Raw genomic sequence first — 12,492 nt, forward strand, 5'->3', positions numbered from 1 at the left:
TGTGAAGCCTAAAATAGATAAGTAATTTTCAGTTCTTCACTTTCTCTTCAGTTTCCTTCTGAGTTCTTTATTAAACGAAATAGTACATGACAAATACACACAGGTCTAAATGGAAATACGTTAGATGGAAAACTGCTGGTTCCTTTGTCATTTGTATCTTTATTCTAATAAGGATTTATTAAAAAAAAACAATAAATGCAGCTGCTTAAGACTAAAATAAGCAGTTAGTGATTTGAAATATTAATAAGCGACAAAACTATAACAAAGCAGAAAAATGTCACTTGAGCAGTAAGTGCTTCATCAGCAATAAATGAGTTCTCATGAAGCTGTTCAGTTGGAAAAAAAACCTGCAGCCACTGTGGCCCTCCAGGATGGACATTGCTCATCCCTGATTTTGGAGGTACGTTCACCCCCTGAAGTGATAAATGTACGTACAAATCATTATACTAGGCATTCCTTAGTTTTAGTTGGTATTTAGCTAGCATTAGATTTTTCTGGCTGCTGTTTACAGTGCCAGTCTGTCTCTCATTTATCAGCATTGCTAATAACTTACATTGCTTCCTCTTTGTATACTTTTGACATCTTTAAATTCATATGATACGAACAAAGCATAAACAAATTTGATGCAGAGTGCAAATGTCAGTGTTTGGCTTTACCTTGAAGTTTCATCTTGTATGTTGTCTGCTTTCAATCAACACAGTAAATAAATTAGTCTAATTACAAAAAGAGGAGTTGGAGTTGAAGGTTTTGCATACCAACTCCACAGCCTTGTCCACTGTGTTAGATTGTTGAGAAACAAATATTCTCAAATGCATACTAAGCACAAACATTCTTAAGAAATGAGGAATACATAATAGGATATACAGTAGTAGATACGGTTAGTCTGACCAAGAATAAAATGTGACAAATTTTGAAGCAAAATTTATATACAATGTGATGGAGTGCCTAGTTGGCCAAAGAGATTCCCAGGAGCAGGGACACTATCAGGTAGGCACAGGGCTTGTGGAAGTTGCAACGAGAAATAAAAAAATGGAGACAGAGTGAAAATCAGGAAAGGTATTATGTATATCAACAAGAAGTACAGGGGCAGCTAGAGCATGCTGTGTGCTTCACATGTACATTAAGCAGGGAATAACATTTAAATGTACAGTATATTGGATGGCATGCAGTATCTCCCGTTGAATAAAGAGATTACCCTGCATTTGGCAATGGTACTTGATCTGGCTCCCTGTCCAGAAACAAAAAAGTCAGGGAGGAAGAGCAGTGTTAGCAGTACCTCCTGGCTGACAGGCTGCACACATTACCAGGTAATAAATACATAGAACCATTATTTCCCTCTAACAAGTAAGACACCTGATATGCCATCTTAGTGACCCAAAGCTTTAAGGGCAAGTAAACCTTTGGTTGGAAATGAACCAAGAATATGCTCTAAAGTAGGGTGAGATGCCTATTGAATCTGGGTCATAAAAGACTTTTGTGATACAGAAGCGAGATAGAGGTGGGGTGGCAGGGGGAGAACCTCCAGGTATATTATTGTATTAGGATGTTGGTCACCCAAACTGACAAATGGGCAAATGAGCCCTCCTTAGAAAAGCTCACAGAGGTAACAGGTGTTCTTACTTTCTTGTTACCTTTGTACTTTTTAGGGAGATCCCTATGTTCATTCCTGTCTTGTGTTAATTTTGTTTTGTTTCTCCCATGTTTGTTTGGGCGTGATGCTTTCTTTGAGGAACTCTTCGAATCAAAACCCTAAATTTCTATTAAGATTTCATTGTACGCTACTTGGATGTACTTTACTGTTTTCATGCACACTACAGATGGCAAAGTATTCACTTAAATCTAGGATGTTATCATTTTAAAATTTATAGAAAAGTATTCCACAGTAAACATCTAATTGGATTTCTCAAACATCTAGTTCCTTCATAACAAAAATGATATATAGCTTGATTATATTTTCAGAGTCTGAAATTCTAGAGTACATACTTTTGCTTTAATTCCCATTAATTATGATTCAGTCACGGCCTCAGTACGTCTTTGTTATTCTCTGCTTTCAGTAACTTAACTTTACTACTCAAAATGGCAATTTTATTTAATGAAAAATTTATACATAAAGGTTAAATTATACAAACTTTCATATTATGATTAAATTTGCTTAATATTATTATTGGAATATGGCCTGTATAATAAGTAAAAGTAATGGTGACACTACATGACACATATTCTGTGTGTTATCATCAAAATCAAGTGTTACAGGAGAGAAGATCAAGTCTAATTCTAAGCACATCAAAATAATGAGCAAGCACCTTTAGTAATAATTTATAACATTCAGAAATTGTTGGCTTATTTTATTAACCAACAGCTCTTATACAAGTCCTGTTTGTAAATAAATAAGTAAATAGAAATTTTCTAGTAACATTTTCCCAACACTTTAATAAGAAAGAAAATAATTAATCTCATTACTGATGTGTTTAGCTTAATATCATTCTCATTTTGAAGAAACAGGTGGCAGAAATGGGAACACATTCATTTTGGAGCTTGCAGATTAATTTCTCTTTCACATTGGTTGTTTCTCTCACACCCTTCATCCTGATGTCTCGCTCCACTTCCTGCTTTAGACAGTAGCTTCATTAGAAGCTGCACAAATATGGCCTCCTCTGTCAGATGTATGTTATACAAAAGATTTGCTTTGAAAATGACCAGTGTCCTGCTTCAGTACAGACATGTCTGATACAGCTATACAATATTCACTATATTCAAATTCGTGTGTTTCATATTGTAGTACCATCCTGTTTCACCAACAGGGAAAAGCAAAGGAAATAGTAAAGGATTAGAATGAGGCGAATTATTAGAAATGACGAATCATGCTGTGCTTTTGGATAAACACGAATATCAACTCTGTCTTTGATATCTCTATTATCGCTGACAATTTGTTACATGTTGGTTTATTATATATGCGAGCATGATCTTTTGGATTCATATAGAGATCCAAGAAAACTTCTTTGTCCATGTTTTGCAGATACATTTTTGTAAAGTGTGATACTTTTGGACGTATGGATTTGTATCCATTATTGGCTGTAGAATTTTTAAAACATCCGATCGTTTAACTCTTTCGATTCTATGTTGCATCGCTTCTCTGTGATCATAAATATAAACCTGACTGAATTGTGGCTTCTTAGAAATTAAACTTGCCGTATCTTTAATTGTTGCGGAACCACAGATTCTCATTGCATATGGTCCTGAATTGTGTAAATCTACGATCTGAGCATTGAATGACGCAAACGCGAACAGATTATTGTAGATTCGGATATTTTGTCTGCAGTGTTTGTGGATTTCACTTTCACCAAACAACAAATCTTTTCATTCTCGTGGATATGCCTCTTCGTTGGGAAGAAACACTACTTTTCCCTGATGGCAACATGAATTAGACTATCTACAAGTCTCCGACTTAAACTTTTAAAGCTGAACAATATCTACATACTTCTGTCATATCACCTATGTCCATATTTTTGCTGTTCCATTATTTCACCGAGTAATAATTTCTATTTGTTAGTGCTCATGCGATATTTACTATAATTTTTTGAGACTGTCGAATTTTACTACTTTCATAATCTCTAACCTGTTCTCCATGTGTATTGCGCCAACATTTTTGAACCTCTTTATGACGTTCTACTTTGTCTTCTACTCTTTGTCTTTTATTTCAGACCCCGCTTGGACCTTCTAGGTTTTCAATTCCACTTGTTCTATGCTGATTATTACTTTCTTTATTTTCGTTTATTATTCGTTTATTTATTGTTCGTTTTGGAATTCTTTTCTCTCCAACACCCCTTTTTGACACATTGCCCTTTCTTCTTCGCTTAGTCTTTGATGTCATCTTGAATGTATAAAATTATTGTCCATAAAAGGTCCACATCAAAGGAAACAAATAGATTGTATGTCTAAAAATACTGTCCAGAAAAGCTTCTTTAAAGGGTGAAACTGAATACTTTTCAGAAACGAATTTAAATGGAGCTGAGCTGAGAGCACATGAACTGTGTCTGACAATAGCATTCACTCGAATGAGAAATGACTGTACCGTGTGCGTAGTTGTAAATGTTTGAGAGGAGGGCAGGACTTTTCAAAGTCTCTTTGCATAAAGTCTTGTCTCATGGGACTTGAAATTATCTCTCACGGGACTTTAAATTATCTCCAAGAATGTCTTGTTGCAGGATTTCCTTTTATAATAGAAAAATATATATATATACACACTATATTACCAAAAGTGCAATGCAAAGCGTCAGATGCAGTGGTGTAAAGCACACTGCCACTGAATTCTAGAGCACTAGAGACGTGTCCTCTGGAGTGACGAATCACAATTCTTTGTATGGCAATCTGATGGACGACTCTGGGTTTGGCGGCACTTGCCTGACTGCATTGTGCTAAGTGTAAAAAGTTTGGTGTAGGGGGGATTACGGTGTGGGGTTGTTTTTCAGGGGTTGGGCTTGGCTCTTTAGTTCCAGTGAAAGGAACTCTTAATGCTTCAGCATACAATGCCATTTTGGACAATTTCATGCTCCCAACTTTGATGGCACAGTTTGGGGATGGTCCATTCCTGTTCCAACATGACTGCACACCAGTGCACAAAGCAAAGTTTGTAAAGAAATGGATAAGCGAGTTTGGTGTGTGGAGGTGCTTGACTGGCCTGCACAGAGTCCTGACCTCAACCTGATACAACACCTTTGGGATGAATTAGAGCGGACACAGTGAGCTAGGCCTTCTTGTTCAACATCAGTGCCTGACCTCACAAATGCTCTCTTGGAAGAATGGTCAAACATTCCCATAAATACACTCCTAAACCTTGTGGAAAACCTTCCTAGAAGAGTTTAAGCTGTTATAGCTGCAAAGGGTGGGCCAACTCCGTATTAAAGCCTATGTACTTAAGAATGGGATGTCATTAAAGCTCATGTGTGTGTAAAGGCAGGTGTCTCAATACTTTTGGCAATATAGTGTGTCTATAATATATATTTAATATAGTGTAAATGTTATAAGCATACTATATATCTGTAGAAAAAGGTTTGTTACTAATACTTAGCAATTTATTTGTCTGAGCCAAATATAATTTGAATGCAAGTCAAGAATCCAGAGGCTTAAATTGCTTGGTAAACTCCTACATATATTTGTTTTTGGTATTATCTAATAGGTTTACTTTTATCTGTTTAAAGCAAGTTGATCAATCATTGATTTTTTAATCAACAACCTGACTTCTTAAACATGGGTTTACTGTTGTCTTGGTTCATTTATCACTGATTTTATTTTCTACAGAATTCATCCATTGCAGAAGTTCCACAGGCATGGTCCTCTGGGAGATTTGAAGCAGAGTGCAACCATGCTACATCTTTCACAATAGTGATTTTAAAGAGTCGCCATACCTTTTACCAACTGAATAGTAGTCAATTTCAAGTCACTTCTAATTGAATTGACTTTAGAGCACGATTTCTGCATTGCTCCATCTCAAGGCTATTAGGTTCAAAGTCACACCATTTTATCTAAAACAACTTCCAAATTGTAGAAAAGGTACAAAGAAAGTATCAGTAATTAGGGATAGATACATTTATCCAAATGTAACATGGAGGTTTAAACATTGCCACCTAATGGGAATGCATCAAAAATCATCTGACTGCTGTTTGACTTGTGTGACTTTTACATCTTAAATACATGCAATGCAAAGCTAAATTGGAGTTTATTTATTAGTTTCTTTATTCCTTTTGTATTTTTAGTTTCTGGGGTTTATCAACCGTTTTCTGTTCCTTTCTGTGCATTTTGTGTACTTGCACAGCATGTATGCCATCTACAGCTCATTGACTAATTTATTGAGTGGATTACTTTCTTGGCTTTCTGCCATCCAGCTATTTTTTCATTTTAATCATGCATCTCTCCTCCCTTATAAGGCCTGTTGAGACTTGTACTGTTATACTTTGTGTATAGAGAGGGCTGTTACAAAGTAGGAGAGGTGTACATAATCAAAAATAATGACAGTTTTGCATACAGTATGTCAATGGTAAAAGTAACAGATTAGAAGGTCATTATTTAACCAGAAACATAATGTTTATGTTGTCTTTTCCAATGAAATACCACACCTTATTCCAAGTTTAAGTTTGTCTGTGTTGTCCATTATGTAGCAATAATATATCAAAAGTATTTTAAAGGTTTTCTTTTAACATGATGGTGGATTGGCATTACTACTCAGCTCAAGAGTTTCCTAACATTAGTTTGGTTTCTTCCCGTGTGTTGGGCTAGTGCAGACAGTGAGCGAATGTACACTGTGATATAAAGCCATTCCTTTCAGCCTTATTTCTTACCTTTGCATACTGTTGTGTTAGACCCTGGTTGTCCATGATCCTTTAATGGGAAAAGCTGGTTCGGAGAATAGATGCCAGGTTATACTAAATTAGGGAGCTATATATAAAAAAAAATTCGGACATGAGTGTCAGTAGGCTTTCCAACCATGGAACCAAGTTACCTGAACTATTCTATAACATTTCAGTAATTATTTACCACATTGATGCTGATCTTTCTGATCATTGAACAGGTCCTTATGATAGCAATTGAGATTATGAGAAGCATTCATTATTAAAGGGCGGCACGGTGGCGCAGTGGGTAGCGCTGCTGCCTCGCAGTTGGGAGATCTGGGGACCTGGGTTCACTTCCCGGGTCCTCCCTGCGTGGAGTTTGCATGTTCTCCCCGTGTCTGCGTGGGTTTCCTCCGGGCGCTCCGGTTTCCTCCCTAAGTCCAAAGACATGCAGGTTAGGTGGATTGGCGATTCTAAATTGGCCCTAGTGTGTGCTTGGTGTGTGTTTGTGTGTGTCCTGCGGTGGGTTGGCACCCTGCCCAGGATTGGTTCCCTGCCTTGTGCCCTGTGTTGGCTGGGATTGGCTCCGGCAGACCCCCGTGACCCTGTGTTCGGATTCAGCGGGTTAGAAAATGGATGGATGGATTCATTATTAAATGTAGAATTACAGTATTTGAGAGTTCCTCTAGAGTGTCTCTTTCTCTTGCACAATTTGGCTCAAAAACTGATCAGCACATCATCATCTCATAACAGGCTTAAGGTTCGAGTTTGGTATTTTACCGTCCAGCCATTTTAACCCTCAATAAATTATGACAAACAGATAGACATACACCCATAATTGAGATATCAATGTTTTCTGTATCGGGGGACCCAAAAACATTGATACGTAGAATACTGTAGATCAAAATTTTTGATGATTCTAAAGCTTTCGCTCCTCCCACATAGACAATAGGTTATGGTGGGGAGGGCGAAATGCAAAAAAATAGGTACTGGTAATTTCTCCAATTTTATTTAAATGGAAATGTATGGCTTTTCATTTTAAAGCATTTTTGTTTGGGTAAGTTAAGATAGTAAACTTATATGAGTATCATGTACCAACTAGGTAATCAGCCTAATTCAGAGTTGCATTGCAACAGACCCTAACTTGTTACATTAAGAAGGTAGATATACAGACTTGAAAGATGCTGATGTATTACTGATTTTCGCAAAGACTGACACATTTTCTACAAAAACAAAATAAAACTAAATGTTGCAAGTCCTACTTGACTAAAATCTGTGTGCACAGGAGAAGAAAAAGGAGAAGGAAAAAGAGAAGGTGGAGCATGAGTTGCGTGATGCATTGGAAGACCTGAGTAAAAGTCAAGACAGAATAAGGATATTGGAGGCAGAAAAAGAACGTATGATGGATCAGCTAAAAATTGCGAAGGTAATGTTGCATAGTTCTGTGTCATTATTTTGTTGTCAGTTAGTTAAAGAATAATCCCTACTCCACTTTGAGCCTACTTTGTTTAGAGGGAGCTTCTATACAGTCAATTCAACATGAAATGTTCAAACATGATTCTAAACATTTTTCATTGCCTTCTAGTCATTTAGCCACTCAATATGGGCAAAATAACAGAAAACGCAATATTTTGCGTGCCTTTTCATGACATTCTGTTTCTGTCAGTGGTCTCTCAAAGTGAAAATCATGGCCATTAACATTTAGATATATGACTGTAGATGACCAAAGAATCTAGACCTCTAGCCACAGATTTTGGAGAATGGGGCAGAAACTTCATTTGGAACTCATTAGTAAAATAACAACTGTCAATGTTAGAAAAGTTTTTAAAGGAAAAATTTCTTATATCATGCCCTTGTTAATTATAGCAACAGAGGTATATCCAGAATAATGAGAAAAACAAAATGCTAAGGGGTTCAGTCCAAGCACAAGACAGTCTTCAAGATGAACTTAACGATCTTCGAACAGACTTTAGCAACGTTAGTTTGGTAAGTGACAAAAGTAACTACAATAATCTTTTCTGTGGTTCTTGTTAATTAGGACAATATATATTCCTTTCTGTTGATAATTGTTGAATTGTTTCAATATTTAATGCTGATAATTTTAAAAGTTGTCAAAATTTCAGCTATATGACTTTGTAGTTTGTTTCTGATTACCACAGATTACCACAAATCTGTGTGAGGAAATTTGGCTTCTGTCTTGAATACACAATTTTCAATGTTGATTTGATCTGCATTCAAAATTTTAACCATCACAAGAGGGCATCCATCAGTCACTTAAAATGCAGAAAAAGAGTTGTTGGTTGTTTTGGGGAATGTACAATTCTCCCGAATTTACCTTGGCTTGCACTTGTAACGTTTCTATTTATCTTCTGACATTTCTCTCTATTTATAATGTATGCAATAAAAGTCTTATTTAACATAAACATATCCCAATCTTTACCAAAAGATCTTGTGGGATAATTTGCCCATTATAAGAGGAGTAGAACATATAAACAGCTTGAATGTCTGTAAGACATATAAAATGTCCTGTATAATGCGTTCACAATCCATAATCTTGCTGTTGTCTAAAGATGTGAGTAAATAGTTGCTTTGAAGATTTTTTTAAATGATTTTGTTTTTCAGATTTTTTATATTTTATGTTTTCAGATTTATATTTTCTATATTTATGCCTTTTGTAAGTGTGTATTTGTGTGGAGGAAAGTTGAGTGTCCCATTTTCTATCTTGCATCTGGTTCCTCTGGGATAGCCCATGTTTTTTTGTTGAGAAAAGGAGGTTGAGAGGCCTTCCTCTCCTTTGAATATGTTTATTCTGCTTTGTACATGTAAAAACCCTTTGGCTAGCATGAAATATACCCATATTGCCCTAAGCTGCACTGTGCTAACTCTAGATATTCAATGCATGTATATTGTGAGCATTGTGCTGAGCAATTTTTTGCAGCTGTAATGGCTAGATTTAGTGTGTGCTCAATGGACAGTAGTTGTGAAGAATAGTCAGGATAGGGAACATGTACTTAAGTCTTACAGCTAGAATTAATGACTGGTGTTTTTGAATTAGGAGAACGTAATTGTGTTGTTTATTACTGACTGAATGCCACCAAAGTTAACGTATAGTGACAATCTGCTATGGTTTATAATTTTAGAACTGCATGAAAGTCATTCTGTGTTAGCATACCACCACAGCTGAAATCTGAACACCACTTAAGTTACAGTATTTGAAATCATCAAAGTCTCGGTATTCTGCTATTGCTATCTTATGGTTTAGTGTGACATTGCCTTTCTATTTCTTAATAATAAAAATATTGCTGGTATACAATGACAGCTTATTTGTGTAAATCATGAGAATGTTACCACATGTATTCAAAATAACTCCAGCATTCATGAAATGAGCTACAGAAAACCATATCACTGAAAGTAATATGGTTTCCATGAAGGGAGGCCAGCACTGAAGTGAAGAACACAACAGGCCGTCTTTTTAAATATATGGTGCAATTTCACCAAAATTTTTTTTTTCCTGAAAACAACATACTGTTTTACAATATGGGTTGAATCTCTAGATGTAAATCAATACTCATCAACCTTCTAACCTTAAAAATGGACATATATTGTACATTTTAAAGCTTTTGTTTTCTCATTTGGACCGATGTCTCTTGACTCCATTTAAAACACAAAAACAGGCACAATATTGTTAGAATTTCTTAAAATTGCTGCACTTAAGAACATAATTCCTCATGGTAAATTAATGAATACCATGATTATGGAAAAAGTAAAGTGACATGAAAAATATAGAATTTGACCTTGGAAGAAAAACTTTCACCGTTATATTTTGAATCCAGTTTAAAGCACCACATAGAAAGGCCAACCTACTGTCTAAGGTGGCTAATAAGAATACTATGCTCTATAGTATCATATAAACTTACAAGTTATTCACATCGGCATCAGGCCATAAGTCATTTACTAGTTGGTCCAGAGAAGTTTTTCCTACTGTGATTAAAGATCCAATCGATCTAAAACAATATCTGAATTTCAATAGAAGTAGGAAAATAAAAATAATAAGTAGAAAATGCATCTTTACAAAATAAACATTTCTCTTTATACAAAATATATGTATCAAATGAAGTATTCAAATTACATCCACTTTTTGCAAAGAGTTTCATAAAAATGTTATTTGTAGAGTTAATGAAACTGACTAAAATATACAACTGAAAATATTACATCTGACCTTAAAATATATAAAGAGGGAAATTAACTTAACATTAACATAATATTCACTGGGGTCACATTTATAACACTTCGTGTGGATTCGAGTGTGAAAGTAACTTAACTGTAAAAAAAAAAACAAAAAACAAAACAGGAATATGCATCCACCAAAAAAAATCTTCATTTATAAATCCTGGCATATGCCCTTTTCTATGTAATTATGCCTTTGTAAATTACATTCATTTTGTAAAAGTGCATATGGTTCTCAAGCCTTGAAACAAGCATTTATAGATGATGCCACGTATATCAGTGCATCCAGACATGGTGAGCTGGGAGCTCAGTGAAACCGGGTGGTTACTAACAGAAATATCTGAGTCATAAAAAGATCTTGTTAGAAAATTTACCTATGCACCTTTTATTCATTTCAGAAATGAGGCATCACATCCTCATGCTGCCATACAGCAGGAAGGGCTGCTACCTCAGTAGGTGGGTTGGGAGGGTGGCCTTCTGACTTCATATCAGTGAGATCAGAGGGTGGAAGAATATGCTATACCACGTTATGTAGCGCATTGCATGCAATCATGATGCCACAAGCCTTTTTTGACTGGTAGAGCAGTCTCCCACCAGACAAATCCGGACACTGCCACCTACATTTGAAGAGTCCTATGATGTGCTCCATCACTGAGCATAAAAGAGCATGTGCAGTATTTTAGGGCCTCTCCTTTGCGCTCTGGGGGTCAGGGAAAGGTGTAAGGAAGCCAGCATCTGAGCAGTAGCCACTATCTCCTGGCACATGTAATGGCATAATCCCTGTTACAATGAATAGTACAGGACATATGAAAAACCGAGGGTTCAGCCAGTTACTTTACTAACAAGCTAGCCAACACTAACAGAACCATCAGCAAATTGTCGTTCAAAGCTACTTTGCCTCAGAATAAATAATTGACAAGTTAACCCAGGACACTTAGCTATGATGTTTGTCAGTTTCATTTTAGCATCACAGATGACTTGTACATTAATGGAATGTAACTGCTTACTGCAATTAGACTATGAAAAGGCTGTATTGAATGATATTTTATGTGTGGAGAATGAATCACAACTGTATTTTTACTTAATACAATTATTGCAAACAAGGGATTGCATTAGTTTTCAATCCTGCAAAATGACATTGCCCCACCTAAAAGGCATCTACGGTAGATTATATCATGTCCTTCACTGTTGAGGTTTACTATACCTTTCACGTTAATGCGCATTATAATAACGACTTGGTGATATGAACAATGATATGCTTGAGTCGTCATTTAGCTGGCTTTGCAACATTTAGTGAGCAGAATGCCCCTCACAGACGCAAACAAACCTGCCGCTGCCATGGAAAAAGAGCCAGTATTGCTGTTAAACAACGCCGACTCGACTCAAGTCCCAGAGCTTGGATTTCCGATGCCTGCGAGTCGTCTATGACCCATCTTCTCCTGCACAGGACTCCATCCCTGGTCCATGGGTGCTGGATACCAGATTTAATTTCTCTATCTCTAGGTGGCATCACTCTTCCTCGGTGTGCTCTCGGGGAGTAAATGCTGCTAATCTTCGCACGCTCACCCATGCTCATCCCGCAGCAAGCTCTTCTACTTCTATCAAGGCTGCTCTCTTGAATGTGAGATTAGTGTCTAATAAAAGTTTTATTCTGTAAGACTTTATTATCTTAAATAAACTGGATTTCTTTTTCATCACTGAGACCTGGATTGTAAATGGTGACTCTTCATGATTTACTGACTTGGTACCATTAGGTTATTCATTTTTAAACTCTCCTCGGCTGACTCGTTGTGGTGGGGGCATTGCCACTATTTTTAAAAGTATGTTCTTGTGTCGGAGCCTTACAAGGGGTCCGTTTAGTAGCTTCGAACTGCAACTTTTCAAAGTTTGCAGCTCCCCTTCTTTGTTGTTTGCTGTGGTTTATAGACCTCCTGAAATT

At 36.4% G+C, this 12,492-nt stretch overlaps 1 protein-coding gene across 3 annotated transcripts in view; it reads left to right on the plus strand.

Annotated features, from left to right (window-relative positions):
- Nucleotides 1-12,492, plus strand: part of LOC114667472 (paramyosin-like) — a 91,798-nt gene that overhangs the window by 24,643 nt on the left and 54,663 nt on the right. For all 3 annotated transcript variants that reach the window (XM_028822780.2, XM_051920872.1, XM_051920873.1), the window contains exons 7-8: nucleotides 7,612-7,752; nucleotides 8,193-8,312. In XM_028822780.2, the coding sequence (XP_028678613.2) occupies nucleotides 7,612-7,752; nucleotides 8,193-8,312 (261 nt within the window). The remainder of the gene's footprint in view (nucleotides 1-7,611; nucleotides 7,753-8,192; nucleotides 8,313-12,492) is intronic.

This window comes from Erpetoichthys calabaricus, chromosome 17 (genome assembly GCF_900747795.2).
Source record: "Erpetoichthys calabaricus chromosome 17, fErpCal1.3, whole genome shotgun sequence".
NCBI classification, from domain to species: domain Eukaryota; kingdom Metazoa; phylum Chordata; class Cladistia; order Polypteriformes; family Polypteridae; genus Erpetoichthys; species Erpetoichthys calabaricus.